This window comes from Aegilops tauschii, chromosome 2 (assembly GCF_002575655.3).
Source record: "Aegilops tauschii subsp. strangulata cultivar AL8/78 chromosome 2, Aet v6.0, whole genome shotgun sequence".
NCBI classification, from domain to species: Eukaryota; Viridiplantae; Streptophyta; class Magnoliopsida; order Poales; family Poaceae; genus Aegilops; species Aegilops tauschii.
Window position 1 is genome coordinate 453,847,309 of NC_053036.3, and position 18,268 is coordinate 453,865,576.

General features: G+C 46.0%; 1 protein-coding gene across 2 annotated transcripts; it reads left to right on the top strand.

Moving 5' to 3' along the window:
• Positions 1–10,911: 10,911 nt before the first annotated feature.
• On the top strand, positions 10,912–17,531 carry LOC109775246 (DNA mismatch repair protein MSH3). Of its 2 annotated transcripts, none has more exons than XM_020333993.4 (12): positions 10,912–11,989; positions 12,501–12,695; positions 12,808–12,972; positions 13,210–13,308; positions 13,438–13,689; positions 14,033–14,284; positions 14,366–14,497; positions 14,607–14,867; positions 14,961–15,032; positions 15,249–15,398; positions 15,666–16,160; positions 17,001–17,531. In XM_020333993.4, exons 1-12 carry the CDS (start codon positions 11,048–11,050, stop codon positions 17,295–17,297), a joined length of 3,312 nt encoding a protein of 1,103 aa, XP_020189582.1. In that variant the 5' UTR covers positions 10,912–11,047; the 3' UTR covers positions 17,298–17,531. The 2 variants fall into 2 exon arrangements, with proteins under 2 accessions (XP_020189582.1, XP_040255328.1); XM_040399394.3 differs by having other exon boundaries at positions 10,951–11,989; positions 14,021–14,284.
• The last annotated feature ends 737 nt before the right edge of the window (positions 17,532–18,268 follow it).

The following is an 18,268-nucleotide window of genomic DNA, read 5'->3' on the forward strand; positions in this document are numbered from 1 at the left end:
CCCCTTACGGTGAAGGTAAAAGCCTACGTCCAGTTGAGGTGGTATTACTTAGGGTTTTGATGACCAGGGAGCTTAATTGCTATGCCTGGCTCTCGATCTGTTGTCTCTCGTCCTGAACCGCCGCCGGGTCATCCCTTTATATAGAGAGGTTGACGCCCCGCGGCTCTCAGAGTCCCGGCCGGCTTACAACAGTATCCGGCTCAGACTCTTAACTACTCTTGCTTTACATTACAAGTCTTGCCATAACGGCGGGTTATCACTACGGGCCTTAAGCCGCCTCCGGGTCTTAAGCCCATTATTGATCCGCCATCCTCAAGCTTGGTACTGGGCTTCACGTGATGGTCATTATGACGTAACCCGGCCCCTCCTGGGCGGGTGACTCTAATGGTCATATCCTCAACAGATTCCGATAATTGTGCCAAAATGTTAGAAGAAGAATGCATTAGAATGTTTGGCACTAAATATTTGAATGATGAGCATGATTGCAATGTTGTTAGTATGAATTCTTTGAATATCCATAGTACTAATGATGATTGCACTAGTCATGATGAAAATGTCTCTTATAAGCATGTCAACTTTTTTGGAATACATAGAGCTTGCAAGTACACACCAAATAGGGAAGATAGATTTTGCAAGAGGCATAAGTATTTGGAAACTAAATGGTTGCAAGAAAGGCTAGATGATTGTGCTGAAAGATTCAATATGTATCGCCATCCTTGTGAACTTTGCAATGAACATGGTCATTTAAAGCTCCAATGCTATTTGTTTCATGAGCAAATCATGTCTAAAAATTGTGATAACTTGATTACCCTTGAGCATCATAAAGAGCTTAGTCTTCTTTTGGGGTATGAAGAAATGAAACGTATAACTGAGGGTATTCCAAAATTTAATCTTGACAGATTTCTTGATTTTGATCTAGAAGAAATTTTTATGTATTGTGCGGTGAATTGCATTGAAAATCCTTATATTGCCAACTACATAAAGACAAGAAAACAAATAGAAGATGAAGGGAATACTAATGAAAGGGAAGAGACTTCCCAATATCTTCCTATTATTTTTTATGATGAATCAGGTAACAAGGAGGAGCCTTCTATTCAACCAATCTCATTAATAAGGAGCTCCAAAAAGAGGATTAAACTCACACTTGATGTGAAGAAGAAAAAGAAAAGACGGAGAAGCAAAGGTAAAAAGGTATGCCTCCTGTCGGGGATATACCCCGCGGCGTAAACTGGCCGGAAGTATAACCTGGCCGGACTTGGCGGTTTATTTGAGATCCTGCTGACACTTGGCGATTCACTGGCAACCCGCCCTGACCTGGCGGTTTACAAGCAACCTTCCTAGACATTATGATTCACTGGTAACCCGGCGGGCGGGACAGACGGTGACAAGGCCCAAGGCCCAGAAGGCCGGTTCATGATTATGGTGGGCCGGTTTAAGAGGAAAGGCGTGAGGAATATTTTACCTTACAAGGAGTTAAGACCAGGACTTGTATCCGGTTTGTATTAGAGATAGACTAGTCCTAATCCTAATAGGACTCCACATGTAACCCGCCCCTTCAACATATATAAGGAGGGGCAGGGCTCCCCAAAGAGGGACAGGCAACAATCAATAATCTCTAGGGCTAGACACAATTAGAGGAGAGCCGGTTTACGGTGACTCCCTCATGAGCGTAATGAGATCTAGCCTCAAACAGCATGTAGGGTTATTACCGGATGATGTTTCCCGGGGCCCGAAGCTGTCTAAACCCTTGTCTTGTGTTGCGTCTCTCGATTCCGCTCAACCCCTCTCAAGCTACTACATAGATGCGTTGGCCTCACGACTAAGTCCTCACCCTAGGACATCTGCCGTGACAATTCCACAACAGTTGGCGCCCACCGTGGGGCTCGCGCACGGTGGTGTTGAGTTCTTGGAGGGATCTCTCCCAGGGATCAAGAAGTTCGTAATTTTCCGGATGAAGAAACACCCGAGGAGGATCCGCGTCAGCTTTGTGTTCATTGGTCCAGCTTTACGATATGTGAAATTTAAGTTCAAAAAAGTTAGGGCAACGTCGGTGCGCCACTACAAGTCGCCGAGATTAACAGAGTCACAAGTCGCTGCGATTAATAGGAAATCCATCGGGCACTACCTTGGTCAGCTAAAAGCTATGTCTGAGATTGGTTTGTATGAGGATTATCCTGAGGTGGATTCGTAAAGCGCCTGCTCAAAAGTTGCCGCTAGAAACCTGATTGGAGGAATCAAAAAGATCAATGGATATGAGGTACAAATCGCCCAGACCAACAGGGACCCAGTGTGGTCACTGTTCCTCGCTCAGAATTGCAGATCGTATAAAGAAATCAAGTGGACGTACAGCTGCGTTGGAATCTGTTCCTCTCATTACACGGTGGCTGTGTACAGCATGGAAAAGTACCGGGACCAAGTCGGACTGTGCCAACAGTTAAAAAAACCCACAATTCGGAGGTAGATTCCGTCTTCGAGCCGCCGTTGCTCCGCCGGTCGTCCGTCCCTGCGGCTGGCTTCAACCGCCATCATCGAGCTGCCGCTGGGGCCAGAACCGGCCTGCCTCCACCACCTCGCCCGCCAAGCCGTCGAGTTGTTGTTGCTTTGCCGGTCGTCCGCCCCTGTGGCTAGTTTCAGCCGCCACTGCCGAGTCGCCGCCGGTGCTAGACCGGCCTGCCTCCGCCTCACTAGCTTGGGCAGGTCAGCTCCACAACAGCCGCCCGTCTGGAGCCACCATGGCCTCGCTCTTGCTTCGCCGGCTCGCCTTCACTGCCTCGAGCAGCCCCTTGCTCGGCCTCGTTGAGCCGCCGACCGCCGTCGTCACTTCTACAGCCGCACTATGAGTCATCGCCGCAGTCTCGAGCCGGCTCTGAGTCGTGCCGCTCTGGGCCGTCTCTACACCCACGCTTCCAAGCGGTCTCCGCTTCCAAGACGTCGCGGCCTTAAGTCGCCTTTCCTTCACTGCCTCACGTCCGTGAGGGACGTGCTACGAACGTCAAAGGAGATGGGTACAAAAGTACTATATGCTACCTACATGAGATCTAAAGGTTGATGTTACCCACGAGATGGCCATTAAATCGGAGTACAAGTACAGATGCTTTAGTTTAAGTCTGCTGCTATCATCATCAAACGCCAGATGCCAGCGATTTGAAGTTCGTCTGGATTTTTTCCATCAGACGAGGAGACACTTGGATACCTTGCGCCTGAATACACTACTACAGGGAAGGTAATTACAAAAGTTGACACTTATGCATATGGCGTCATGGAGATGATTACTGGAAGAAAAGTATTTCTGGAGAAAAAAGGTCAACATGACCCAGAGGATCTCTGCTGAGCCGCGCCAGGTGCTACGCTTTAAGCCGCCATCTCTGCGACCCTGCGACCCTACTTCGCTGCCCTGAGCCAAAGAGGGGTTCTGTTGACTTGCCAAACAAAAAACAATCAGGTTCTATTTTTCTAAACTCTTACTTGATACAATTATATATCATCAAAAGATTTTTTTTCGAGGTATGCTATTATGCACACAGGTCAATTAACTCATGGCCAAAGTATGATCCGGTCTTCGCGTGCTGTCATTGGAGGTCGCGTCTACATCCGCACTACGTCAAATTGCTCACTGGACATGCACAAGACGCCGCCCCTGCGGCCCGGACTACTTCGACTCGCCGGGACCGTGCCTACAATTGCCTTGCGTGACCACGCTGGCTTACAACACCGTGGCCGGCTCATCTGTCTACTCCTGCGGCCGACTCAGCCGTGGTTGATTTCAGCGTCACCGTGGTGATCATCAACTCCGCGGCGGATAATTTCCGGCCTAACATATCAGGTGATATCCATTTAAGGTCTATTTTATTAGCACATATTGTTTTTGTCAAGGAACAATTACTCTGGCTTGTGATATTTTTGAGGCACGACAATTGTTCACTACATCAACATGACATGGTTGACTCGCCCGTCCGCACGGCTTACTGCGCTTGCGATTGACTCGCTCGTCCGCGCCGGCTTACAACGCCTTGGCCGATTCATCTCTTCAAGCCACCGCCTCCGGTCGCTGTTTTCTGCTGTGGCCTCAACCCGCTGCTCCCGTTGGCTTCACGGGGCCTCCGCCCTGCGTTGTCGGTCATGCTCTGCCTCGTCAAGTCGCCCGTGCAACCAACTCCATGTGACCCGCCCGGTCCGGCGTCCCGTCTAACTCCATCTCCGGGTTAACTATGGTGATGCTTCTATTACTCATTGTGATGATGATAATTGCTATACTATTGGTGCTATCCATACTATTAATGATGAGAGTGATTATGCCTATGATATGGAAAGGCCCAAGCTTGGGGATGCTATGTTTGATGAGAATGACATGTTCGAGAATTTATTTGCTTCAATTAATGTTTGTGCCAAGCTTGGGGATGCTATGTTTAATAAAGATGATATTTTTAGTCCCCCAAGTTTTGATATGCAAGTTTATTATGATGATAGCATGCCTCCTACTTATGATGATTATATTGATGAAAGTGTGTTTGGAAGAGTGTCAACTTTAGGAAGTAATGATCCCACTATTTTGGAGGGTGTTTAATATTATTGTGATAATTATAAAAGTGGATTTGGAGAGGTCATGACTTTATTTAGTAATGATTCCACTATCTTGGAAGAGGTTTCAATCGATTATGATGAGAACAAAGTTGCTACTTATGATAATTATTGTGATGATACTTATGCTATAAAAGTAGTGATGATTATATTTATAAAACTTGTCATGGTTATGATTATCCTTTTTCTGAACTTTATTCTTTCAATGTGGAAACAATTTATAGTATCCGAGTTTCCTATGATACTCTCACTATTCCGAACGAGGAGAAAATTGCTTATGTGGAGAGTAATAAAAATTCTATACTTGTAGATCATGAAAAGAATGCTTTATGTGATGGTTATATTGTTGAATTCATTCATGATGCTACCGAAAATTATTATGAGGGAGGAATATATGCTTGTAGGAATTGCAATAATATCAAGTTTCCTCTCCATGTGCTTAAAGTTTTGAAGTTATGCTTGTTTTGCCTTCCTATGCTAGTTGATTATTGTTCCCATAAGTTGTTTGCTCACAAAAAATCCCTATGCATAGGAAGCGGGTTAGAGTTGTGCTAGTCATATTCTTCCTGATGCTCTCTTTATGTTTTAATTCTTATCTTTTATGTGAGCATCATTGAAATCATCATGCCTAGCTAGGGGCGTTAAACGTTAGCGCTTGTTGGGAGGCAACCCAATCTTATTTTTGTTCCTTGCTTTTTGTTCCTGTTTAGTAATAAATAATTCATCTAGCCTCTGGTTAGATGTGGTTTTATGTTTTAATTAGTGTTTGTGCCAAGTAGAACCTTTGGGAAGACTTGGGTGAAGTCTTTATGATCTTGCTGCAAAAAAAATAGAAACTTTTGCGCTCACGAGATTAGTTGCCATTTTTTTACTAGAGAGTGCTATTAGGTTGATTCTTTTTGCAGATGATTAATAGACAAATTTCTCAGGTCCACTAATTTATTTCAGAATTGTCAGGACCCCGATTCCAAATCACACCGATCTAGCCTGTAACACCTCATATAACATTGCGGCCTCACGCACGGTACTCCCACGGGTGTCGCCTTACCATGGCCCGGGACCGTTTGTGCCTTTTGGCTCACGTATATGATAATGTCGCTAGCATCCATATGACAGAGAACCCGGGCCGACATGGCTAGTCGTGAACCCAAAGCGGCACTAACGTATGGGGACAGGCATACATGAATCAACATCGAACGTGTCGGTCAGCAGCGTGTGAGTCCGGGCTGTAGCACTGGGCTAACAGGACTCTGGGAACCCGGGCTGTAGCAGGCTAGGCAGGACTCCGGATGTCACCGCGTGACATTTCCCCGAAGGGACAGACACAGGAACGATATGATTCACATGCCGGCCAGTCAGGTGTCCAGAGCAGTAGTGCTGGGCTAGCAGGACTCCGGTGAACCGGGCTGTAGCGGACTACTATGGCTCAAGGAGGCACCAGACTACATTTCCCCATAAGAGAGGCTGCTAAAGATAAACAACTAGATTGTCGGATCCCACACATACCAAGCATTTCAAACATACACACAATATGCTCGATATGTGCAAATACAACATGGCATCACAACAAAACTCTACAACTCAAGTATTTTATTTAAAGGGCTCCGGAGAGCCTTACATAACTTGTTCATACAGATAGGGGTCACATGACCCGACACTCAAGTCATACAATCATACAAGCACATGCGGAAGCAAACTGTCTGGGTACAGACACTAGAAAGAAAGAAGGCTTGACGAAGCCTGTCTATCTACATAGGCCCTTCACAAGCCTAGATCACCACCTGGGTGGCGCGTCACTCGTCGTCGTCGAGTTCTACGTAGAACCCGTCAGAAGGGGCGGTGTTGTCGTCTGAAAACAGTAATTAAAGCAACATGAGTACAAAGGTACTCAGCAAGTCTTACAACAGATCCTACTATACATGTTCATTCTCAAGAAGGTAGTGGGGTTATTGCAGCAAGCCAGCTTTGACTCTTGGCTAAGCTATCCTACGATACACCACTTGTGAAATAGTTTTCGCACACGAGTCCACTAATCACCATCTCAATACTCCACCGTGGATCCTCCCTCGTCATCCAACGAGAGGGCCATCCGCGGTACTCACACTTATCTTGAGGCTTTTAGTAGTATCCATTTACTTGTCTATGAACTGCATAAGCGACCAAGTAGTCCTTTACCGCGGACGCGGCTATTCGAATAGTTTCATACCCTGCAGGGGTGTACTTCGTCACACACGCTCTCACCACTTATCGTCGCTACACGACGTGTACTCGGCAACCTTCAAGCGGAAGCCCAACGTGGGTGTCGGCCACAGCCTACCTAAACACTCGAGTCTCTAGTCCAGGTTTATCGCCTATTTAGGTTCCATCCGCAGGGAGTCCGGCCGAGGTTTCCACATACGGCCCCAAACGATGTGTGCAGGGTTCCCGGACACCAAACGGGCGACTCGGTACACCGTGCCACGAGCCTACCGCATCACAGCCCACCCCTTGGTCAGCGCTGTCCACGGCCTCCAGCTTACTACAAACACCAGAAACTACGTGCAACTCCTGGACAGAGGACAAGGGTGAATAAGAAGCCGAGGGGGTCCATTGGTTTCGAGCCCAATGTGTGGTAGTAGCTGAATCTTAAATCACGCATACAGATCTCAGTTCTTAGGGACGGTCTCAATGAAACAACCCACCATGTACTCTTACATGGCCTCCCATCGATACCTTTACCAAATCGTATTCAACACTTTACTCCCTTTACCGACACACACACTTTCACTCTAGTTCATCACCCTGATGAGCCAGACCTGACACAACTCTAAGCATAGCAAGCATAGCATTGTAGGAACACACAACATGGCTCAATCAACTCCTACACATGCTAGTGGGTTTCATCTAGTTACTGTGGCAATGACAGGTCATGCAAAGGAAAGTGGGTTCAACTACCGCAACACACAGCAGTTTGAATCGCGTTGTCTTAATGCAGTAAACGAGAGCAGAAGCGAGAAGATGGGTTTGTATCGAAATGATCAATGGGTTGCTTGCCTGACGGAGTGGTGGTGGGATACTGCCCTTCAGTTGGATACTCGTGAATATCCTCGGAGGCAGGACCTACCACGATGAGCATACCGAAGCACAATCAACACCAAGCAAGTGCAACAATATGATGCATGCATGAGACATGGCAAGATGGATGTGTTGGGCTAATGCAACTAAGACCAGATGGGTTTGGACTAATTTGAATCAAAGATTCAAATTCCAAGTTCATAAATGGCCCATATTAATGCTTTATCTTGTTCTGTATAAAACAGTAGGTTAACTTGCTTAATCATGCATGAAACCAGTACAGATGGATATAATGGATTTTTCTGATCATTTTTCATATATAAATCTTTTCATTCTGAGCTATAGATTATTTTCTATGATTTTTTTGAAGTTTGTGATAATTTCTGGAATTTCCAATATAAGAATAATTCCAGTAAATGCTTTACTGCGTCAGCCTGACGTCAGTGTGACGTCAGCAAGTCAACGGGGTCGTCCAGGTCAAACCTGACGTGTGGGTCCCCTGTGTCAGTGTCACTGTTAGGTAATTAGTTATTTAGAATTAGTTTTAACTCTAACCCAGATTTATTTAGCAGGCGGGCCCCACTTGTCAGTGACCCTGGGGGGTCAACCCGTGGTCAAACCACGCTGACTCGCCGGCGTTTAGCCGCCGCCGACGTCCAGACGCGGCGGTGGAGTGCGGGTTCCCTCCTCCGGCGACCAAAAGGACGGCGGAGAGTACCTACGTGTAGCTGGGGGCGAGCCGCGTCGACTGGTGGTGGTAGTGGAGCTCGGGGTCGCCGGAATCGACGCCGGCGACGAGCCGTGCGGCTGCCGGGGTACGGGCGTGGTCGAAACCGTAGCTAGAGAGCACGGCGAGGAACGTGCGAGGGTGCTACGGGTTCCTAGCGTTGCGGTGAAGCTAATGGCTACGGTGGTGTGGCCGTTGGATGGCCGGAGCCTCGTCGGCGACGAGCTCGTGCGGCGGCGCGTACGGGTGAGCTTCGTGCGGTGGCTACAGAGCTCGAGAGAGAGAGAGGAGAGGATGGGAAGGTGGCCATGCTCACGGCGGTTGCGACGGAGCAGGCGGCGAGGTCGGAGACGAGCTGTAGTAGTGGCGACGGCGGAGGGGATCTCCGACGGTGAGCGGCGAAGGCGAGGTCGGTGGCGGAGCTTCGGGGCAACCGAGCGCTCGGGGCTCGGCTTGCTCGAAGGAGTGGGCGACGGCGGTGCTGTAGGACACGGTGGTACGGCGCGAGGTCGACGGTGGGCGCGGCTACTCCGGTGAGGTGGCTGCGGCGGCGTCGGCCATGGTGGGAAGAAGGCGAGGGAGAGGCGATGGGGGAGAATGGCGATGTCCAGGGGCTCGGGGCGCGTCGAGGGAGGTCGGCCAGCTCATCCGCGGCGAGGGCGGCAAGCAGGTGGCGCGGTGGCGAGCTCGCGCTCGCCGGCGTCACCTCTCTGCCTGCTCTGGCGAGAGCAGGCAGCTGACTGGCGCGGGCCAGCACAGTGCTGGGCCGCCAGGTGGGCTGCCAGGTAAGTTTCTCTGCCTTCTATTCTTTTCTCTTTTTATTTATTTCTGTACTGTGTTTTGAAATAGTAAAAATACTATTTCATTTGGAAAAATCCTGAAAATATTCTGGGGCACCTTTGAGATTATTCCCAACAGCCTAAAAATACCTTCAAGATTATTTGGGCATTCGAAAATATTTATAGCATTTAAAATGCCCAAATGCAAATACTTATGGCTTGTGCAAAAATCCAAGATGGCCTCCAAAAATATGAAACCATTTTTGGCAGAGGTTTTAGCCAAGACCAAAGGTGGTGAACATTTATGGAGGGCATTTCAGGTTCATTGAAAAGAATTTTAGTAAACCCTAGTTGTTGCGGGGGGGGGGGGGTGCTGGGGGTTTCTGGCATCCCCATTTCAGGTTTCTGTGAAATGTAGACATGATGCAACACTCTAATGCATGAACTAACTAGGATGTGACAAGAATTTTTGGAGTTACAGAAGTATTCGAATGATACAGATTACTACAGACTGTTCTGTTTTTGATAGATTCTGTTTTCATTGTGTTGTTTGCTTATTTTGATGAATCTATGAGTAGTATCGGAGGGTATGAACCATAGAGAAGTTGGAATAAAGTAGATATTACACCAATATGAATTTAGAATGAGTACAGAACAGTACCTAAGTGGTGGTTTTATTTTCTTATACTAACGGAGCTTACGAGTTTTCTGTTGAGTTTTGTGTTGTGAAGTTTTCAAGTTTTGGGTAAATATTCGATGGACTATGGAATAAGAAGTGGCAAGAGCCTAAGCTTGGGGATGCCCAAGGCACCCTAAGGTAATTTTTAAGGACAACCAAGAGCCTAAGCTTGGGGATGCCCCGGATGGCATCCCCTCTTTCGTCTTCGTTCATCGGTAACTTTACTTGGAGCTATATTTTTATTCACCACATGACATGTGTTTTGTTTGGAGCGTCATTTTATTTTCTTTTTGTTTTACTTGCTGTTTGAATAAAATACCAAGATATGAAATTCTTAAATATTAGAAAGTCTTCACATAGTTACATAATTATTCGACTACTCATTGATCTTCACTAATACTCCCTCCGTCCCATAATATAAGAATGTTTTTTAACACTATAGTAGTGTTAAAAACGTTCTTATATTATGGGACGGAGGGAGTATCTTTCGGAGTAGTTTGTTGTTTGCTCTAGTTCTTCACTTATATCCTTTTAGAGCACGGTGGTGGTTTTATTTTAAAGAAATAGATGAACTCTCATGCTTCACTTGTATTATTTTAAGAGTCTTTAGAACAGCATAGTAATTTGCTTTAGTTATGAAATTAATCCTAATATGATAAGCATCCAAGATGGGTATAATAAAAACTTTTATGCTTATCCTACGCGTGCCTGTTTTCTGCCTAGCGCGAAGCTTGCCCCAGGTCACACTTTCTGCCGGGCATCCTGCCGTGTGTTCACGCCAGCCAGCCGTCCGTCGACTTCCTTGCCACGACACTATTGTTGGCTGCTGCGTGGACTATGGAGAAGAAGGACGTGCTAAAAATTGGTCCATTCTCGTGTGAAAGTACAGGACAAGGCATGTGCACTGACGATCGACCGCAGTAGTTTTATCAACGTTGCGAGTCTTGAGATGGTGGAAAAACTTGAGTTGTTCACCTCCTATGAGTGCTATGTATATTAAATGTTGCTAATGGAGTAATATCGTTTATTGTTAAAAAAAAGAAAAAAAAGGATCAAACGCAGAAGCGCAGGAACTCACGACCGACCGAGGGGCGACCGCCAGATGGTGCTTCCGGTTCCCAGCCTCCGGCCCCATCGGTGGCGCGCCTCCTCGCCGCGCGAGAGAAACCTCTGAAAAACCTCTCCCCGTTGCCGCCCACGCCCCTGTTTCCCGCCCCCACCGCCACCGCCATGGCCAAGCAGCCGAAGCAGCAGGTACTCTCCCGCTTCTTCTCCCCCAAGCCCCCACCACCGACCTCCACCGCCGCCGCCGCCGCCCAACCCGTCGCGCCTCCTCCTCCCCCGAAACCCTCCGTCTCCACCGTCGCCTCCTTCTCCCCCGCCAAGCGCGCGCGTGCCCTCTCCCGCTCCCCCAAAACCGCCGCCAAAAGGCCCCGACCCTCCCCCTCCCCCGTCTCCGTCACCCCCCCTCGCGGAGCCGCCGTCCGCCGCGCGCTCCTCGAGCCGCCGCCCCCCGGGTCGAACCCTAGCGGCGGCGATGGCGGCGGCGGCAGGGGCTACACCCCGCTGGAGCAGCAGGTCGTGGACCTCAAGGCCCGCCACCCGGACGTCCTCCTCATGGTCGAGGTGGGCTACCGCTTCCGCTTCTTCGGCGAGGACGCCGCCGTCGCCGCCTCCGTCCTCGGCATCGTCGCCCACCCCGACCGCAGCTTCCTCACCGCCAGCGTCCCCACGTTCCGCCTGGGCTTCCACGTCCGCCGCCTCGTCGACGCGGGCCACAAGGTCGGCGTCGTCCGCCAGACCGAGACCGCGGCGATCAAGGCGGCGGCGGCCGCGCGCGGCGGGGGCGGCGCGGCTCCCTTCGCGCGCGAGCTGTCGGCGGTGTACACGCGCGCCACCATCGAGGCCGGGGCTGGGGAAATGGAGGGCGGCGGCGCGCCGGAAGAGGGGAGCAGGTACCTCGTCTGCGTGGTGGACAAGGAGGTGGATGCCGTGGGGAGGGAGGGGTTCGAGGTGAAGGTTGGGGTGGTGGCCATCGAGGTGTCCACCGGCGAGGTCGTGCACGGGGAGTTCATGGACGGCGCAGCCAGGAGCGGGCTTGAGGCCGTGCTGCTTGGCCTGGCGCCCGTTGAGGTCATACTCGGCACCCCTCTCTCGTTCTCTACTGAAAAGGTAAGTGGTGCTCCATCTGCCGAAACTTATGTTGGTTAATCTCATCGCCAGATGAATCCGTGTCTGGTGATGTGTAAAATTGTACGGTCTGTATTTCACAATGCACACTATAGCTGAAGTCGCACCGATGCCATGAAACATTAATCAGTAGATTCTGTGATCCGTTTCAGTTTGCAATAAGTAAATTTACTTATGTTTGTAACTTTATATAGTATTCTTGGCAACTTATTTAGGTTTACTGCGCGTGTGTGGCTTGAAAGACTTCCAATTCCGTAAACAATCATCAGTGTAACTTTCGCTTGGCAGTAATATGTTACCATTTCCCAGTTCCACCATAATGTATACCCATCATACTAGCTTGAGTTACTTGCAAACTATTCATATGGTGATCTTCATTTGCTTGTCTTTGATTACAGTTTTTAGTCATTGCTATTTTGAGTTAGTGTTACCCCTTCTAGTTTCATAGTGCTCGAGATTCCCTGGTTAATGGGTTCCTCCATTTGTTGTCTAGCTGATGAGGGCATATGCGGGACCTGCCTCTAATGTCCGGGTTGAGTGCACTTCGCGTAATTGTTTCAGCGAGGGCGGCGCTTTAGCAGAACTGATGTCTTTGTTTGAGAAATCGGAGGTCAATTCACCAACCATTGAAAACGATAAACAGATGATGGAAATAAATGAAGAGGACAACAATCTTCGTGGGATGGAGGTACTGTTAGCCTTCATAACTGTTCTAAATGGAGTTTAGGTAATTAACTGCCGCCCCCCGTTGTGGCTTGATCACTATAATGTGGTTTAATAAGTTACATTTGTTCGCATAGGGTGTCATGGCTATGCCAGAGCTAGTTGCCCAAGCAATGGCATTGAGCGTTCACTATTTGAAGGGTTTTGGTATGGAGAGGTTAATCTGCTTTGGTTCTTCATTCCGGCCATTTACTGCTAATACTGAAATGTCTCTATCAGCAAACGCTCTTCAGCAGCTCGAGGTACATTCTTCTGTAATACCATGCAACTATTTTTCTTCTTTCTGTTTGGGTAGCTGTGACAATTTTTTAGACGGAAAGTTGTGACCGGGGGAGAACTGTAGTCACTTTGTTTTTCCTGAAATGTTTCTTCGAAACTCGAGACACCAAAGCACATCCGCCGTTCGCTTTTGTGGGCATGCCATGCCCTTGAGATTCTCCTCCATTCCATTTATGAGGTGCCACCTGGATTGTTTTCAGGTATTAAAGAACAACTCAGATGGTTCAATAGAAGGGTCCCTGTTCCAAACTATGAACAACACATGTACAGCTTTTGGATCTAGGCTGTTTAGACACTGGGTAAGCTGCTATATCTGGACCTGGCCATGAAATGACTTTCAGCATAATCTATCATTTGACATTGAACAATTTGTTTTTATGTCAACTGTTTTGTTAAATGTCTTTCTTGATCTTGTGCTGTTCTTGCAGTTGACTCACCCCTTATGTGATAGAAATCTAATATGTGCTCGTCACGATGCAATCTCTGAGATCTCTGAATCGATGGGATCACGGCAAGATTCAGTTAGCATTCGACAGGATGAAGGGGATGGGTGCTGCGCAGCTTCTGCGCGAAGTGATCTCAGCACCATTCTTTCATCTGTTTTAACAATGCTGGGAAGATCACTTGATTCTCAAAGAGGAATTACAAGAATTTTTCACTGCAAAGCCACAGCTAAAGAGGTAAAAATATATTCCTTTCTGTGTTCTAATTGATTTTAGACTGGAACTGTTGCCCCAATTATGATTGTCCATTATAGAACTTGCACATCATACCTGCTAGTAGTTTTTCCCTGTACTTCTTTCTTTTTTGCTTGTTCTCTTCTATATATCTGTTGAAACTGTGTTCCACTATGAAATAGAGAAGTCCGTGAATTCAGTTTTGCTTGCTATATACATACAAATTTTTGGTTGGAGAAATGTTTCTATGCTCCTGTTGACTCTTAACTTAAGTTTTTTGGTGGTGTTTATGCAAATCTTGCTTAGTGTGATATTGATACCTAACTGTCCATAGTTTGTGTCGCAGTTTGTTGGGGTCATCCAGGCTGTCTTGACGGCTGGAAAGGAACTGCGGAAGCTTGTTCTCGAGGATACTGACAACGTGTCTTCTCAGCATAGAACTGTCCACTCTTCTTTGTTGAGAAGGCTCATAAGTACAGCTTCATCATCTGCTGTACTTGCCAATGCTGTGAAACTTCTGTCGTGTCTTGACAAAGATGCTGCTGATCAAGGAGATATGATAAACTTATTCATTTCATCTGTTGACCAGTTCCCCGAGGTAAATCTTTCCCTTATCACAAATAGAGTTTGTTTGTTCCTTACGTTTTCGGATGCATCATACTTGTATATCTTTCTACAGGTTGCAGAGGGTCATGTGACTGTTCAAATGGCCAAACAAAAACTGGATTTATTAATTGTTGAATATCGGAAGCAGCTTGGCATGCGCAGCTTGGAGTACAAAACCGTATCTGGAACAGCTTACCTGATCGAAGTTAAATCGCTTAATTGAAACCTTCATATATTTTTAGTTTCAAGTAGTAAGAATATCTCTTGTATATTTTTGTTTGGTTATTAATGTTACCTATTGTGTGTGCCTGCAGCTACCAGTAGATAGAAGGGTGCCTTCAAATTGGATGAAAGTAAATAGCACCAAAAAAACTATTAGATACCACACTCCTGAAGTATTGAAGAACTTGGACAACTTATTACTGGCTAAAGAAGAACTAGCAGTTATCTGCAGGAAAACATGGCACAAATTCCTTATGGATTTCGGCAAATATTATGCGCAGTTTCAAGCATCTGTCGAATCTCTTGCAGCTCTTGACTGCTTATACTCTCTTGCCACTCTTGCAAAACAAAATGTAATAGACTAACGTTAACCATTGTTACACCTTTTTACATGGTTCGTTTTTCTTACATGACATCGATCATGATCCGATTTTCCATTTTTGCAGAATTATGTACAACCTAATTTTGTTCCTGAAAATGAAGCAAGTCAGATCCACATCAAAGATGGCCGCCATCCGGTTAGTTGTAGACCCTTTGTATGATCTGTCTTGGCTCTTCTATGAATATATGATACACATACTTGTGCGTATTCTAGAAAAAACTTTCCATTCTACTGATGGCTTTCAGGATCAAGCCTTCTGAGTTTGATCACATTAGTACCTTTTCTTCAGTTTTGCACATCAACACTTTTATTTATTTGATGATGGTGGTGATGGTGTGCTGTTGCATTTTAGGTTCTGGAGTCTCTACTTGGAGACAATTTCGTTCCAAATGACACAGACCTTCATGCAGATGGGCAGTACTGCCAGATTGTTACAGGACCAAACATGGGAGGAAAAAGTTGCTATATTCGCCAAGTTGCACTAATTACCATTATGGCCCAGGTATAGGTTTTATCCGATGCTTTAAGTCTACTCATGGAAACACGTTGTGAATGTATAATTTAACTACTCCAGTAAAAACTTTTACCAAGTAGTTGGTTTGCAGCTGACAAAAACATTGGTAAAGGGTTATCTTTTTCCTTTTAAAAGCAGCTAAAGACTGGTAGTTGTTCCCTCGCAAAAAAAGAAGGTTGATAGTTGTTATAGATTACTCTAGTTGCAATTTTTCTCTGATGAGATTCCTATAACTTGTTGCTCTGGTTTCATTAGGTTGGTTCCTTTGTACCAGCTTCATCAGCAATACTTCATGTTGTTGATGGAATTTATACTCGGATGGGTGCATCTGACAGTATTCAACAAGGAACAAGTACCTTTTATGAAGAGATGAATGAAGCTTCCAACATATTACAGAACTGCTCATCTCGATCCCTAGTTATCATTGATGAGCTTGGCCGTGGAACAAGCACACACGATGGTGTTGCTATAGCCTATGCTACATTACACTATCTCCTGAAAAACAAGAAATGTATTGTCATTTTTGTAACTCACTATCCAAAGATTCTTGATATCCAGAGTGAATTTGAAGGTTCTGTTGGGGCATACCATGTTTCATATCTGTCGACAAGGAAGCTGTTGCAAATCAGTGATGAAAAGATGGGTATTAGCACAGAAACAGAGGATCTTGGAGAAATTACTTTCTTGTATAAACTTGTTGCTGGAGCTTCAGACAGAAGCTTTGGTCTTAATGTCGCACTGCTTGCGCAGGTTAGTCATATGTGAACTTTTATGCCTTCAGCTCTTTTTTGAGTTTTGGCGTACACTTCTATTGTCATGGGTACTCCTAACACAAGCGGTGTTCTTTTGGTGTCCAACTGAGTTGTTCTCTATTCTCCGAATCGCTGTGGTGTGAAATAAAATGAGATAGCATCCTGCAGGAGATCACTAAGCTGTGTCCAAGTATCCAAGATGGTTTCTGTCAGGATGTGAAGTAGGAAAGCTGATCTTTGTTGTAACCGGGTCCACAAGTTAGTAAATATAGAGCTACAAGTTATATCGAGTTACAAGTTAGAGACAAAGTGACCTAGAGAAGTGTGGGGTAGAGCTTGTATGTTAGGAATTTAGGAGGCGGCTCATCCTATCTTAAGTTATATGGAAGCATGCCAATAATTCAGCTTCTGTTCTCCATCCTCGTTACCTTTTCTAATAGCTGACTACGGCAGTAACACAGGAGATGACCACATGCCTCTGTTCCTCATTTTTAGAATATTTGCAGTAGTTTACATGTTGCTATCTCACTTGTGAATAACGAATAGGTTCACACCCCCTCGTGGTTTCATTATTTGGTAGATGGGATAAACTTCCTAATTCTACAATGGAGATGTATGTGCTGGCTAACCCCCCCCCCCCCCCCCCCCCCCCCCCCCCCCCCCCTTTTTGGAAATGGGGCTAATCTTTATAATAGATGAGTTAGTCTTTTCTTCTTCCAGTTGAGCTTATACAGTTTGAACAATGAGTGTATTGTGTATTTGAACATATTGAAGTGAAACACTAATCGTCATTCCTTTGCCTATCTATTGTTTTCTGAGGTGTGATCCTGCTTTGCAGCTCCCGTTGAGATGTATTAAGCGGGCATCGGTCATGGCAGCCAAACTGCAAGAAGAGATGAGTAAGCGCGATGAAAACAAGCTGCTGAGGTTAATGGACGAACCATCCAGGGATGGACCATGGGAAAGCTCTCCAGAAGTTGGTTTGCTTTGTGCAGAGCCTCACCAGGGGTTGATGGAAGCATGCCGCAGGATACTGCGTGACATGAGATCTGCTCAAAGCAATAACGACGTAACAAATACACTTTCTTGTTTGAAGAGTGCACAGGAGATTGCATCGAAGATGATTAAAGGGTAGCATCCTTCTCAAATGATGAAGCACCCTCTCATTTCTTCCTTAACCTTTTTTCTTTTCTTGTTTGGGATTATTTCTTCCTTAACTTGAGGGGGAATTATCAGGTATTGGTACTGTCCCGTTCTGTCCATCTGTATTATTCATATCTGGCCATCGATTGAGCCCCTCAGTCAGCATTTTCTTACATGTCACTCATCGATATATCGTTCCGCTGCTGTCCTGGTAGCATGTTTATAAGTGTCCTATATAAGTATATACTACTCCCTCCGTTCCTAAATATAAGTCTTTTTAGAGATTCCACTATGGACTACATACGGAGCAAAATGAGTGAATCTACACTCTAAAATATGTCTATATACATCCGTAGTCTTTTTAGAGATTCCACTATGAACTACGTACGGAGCAAAATGAGTGAATCTACACTCTAAAATATGTCTATATACATACGTATGTAGTTTGTAGTGCAATCTCTAAAAAGACTTATATTTAGGAACGGAGGGAGTAGAAGGGAGTATATATTTTGTGTTGCATCGGTACCTCAATCTGTCAAAACTCCATTACAGTTAGACAAACCAACTCCATTACAGTTACACAAGACCTGATGTAACATGTTTACCTGGAGCTGTGTTCTCAAAAAAGTGTTTGTGTGGAGCTAACTTCTTTGCATATTTGCACCCTTGTATTCCCTCCGTCCATGAATAAGTGTACCAAGTCAAAGTTTTAAAATTTTGATCAAGTTTATAGAAAAGAGTAGTAGCATATATGATATCAAATTGATACATTATGAAACTACATTTCAAAACGAATCTAGTGATACTAATATAGTGTCATAAATGCTGCTATTTTTCCCTATTGGTCAAAGTTTTAAAGCTTTGATTTAGGACAAAAGCTAGATGTACACTTATTCACGGACGGAGGGAGTAGGCCTTAACTAAGGGGATGTTGGCTAAGAGCATCTTCAATAGTAGCCTTAC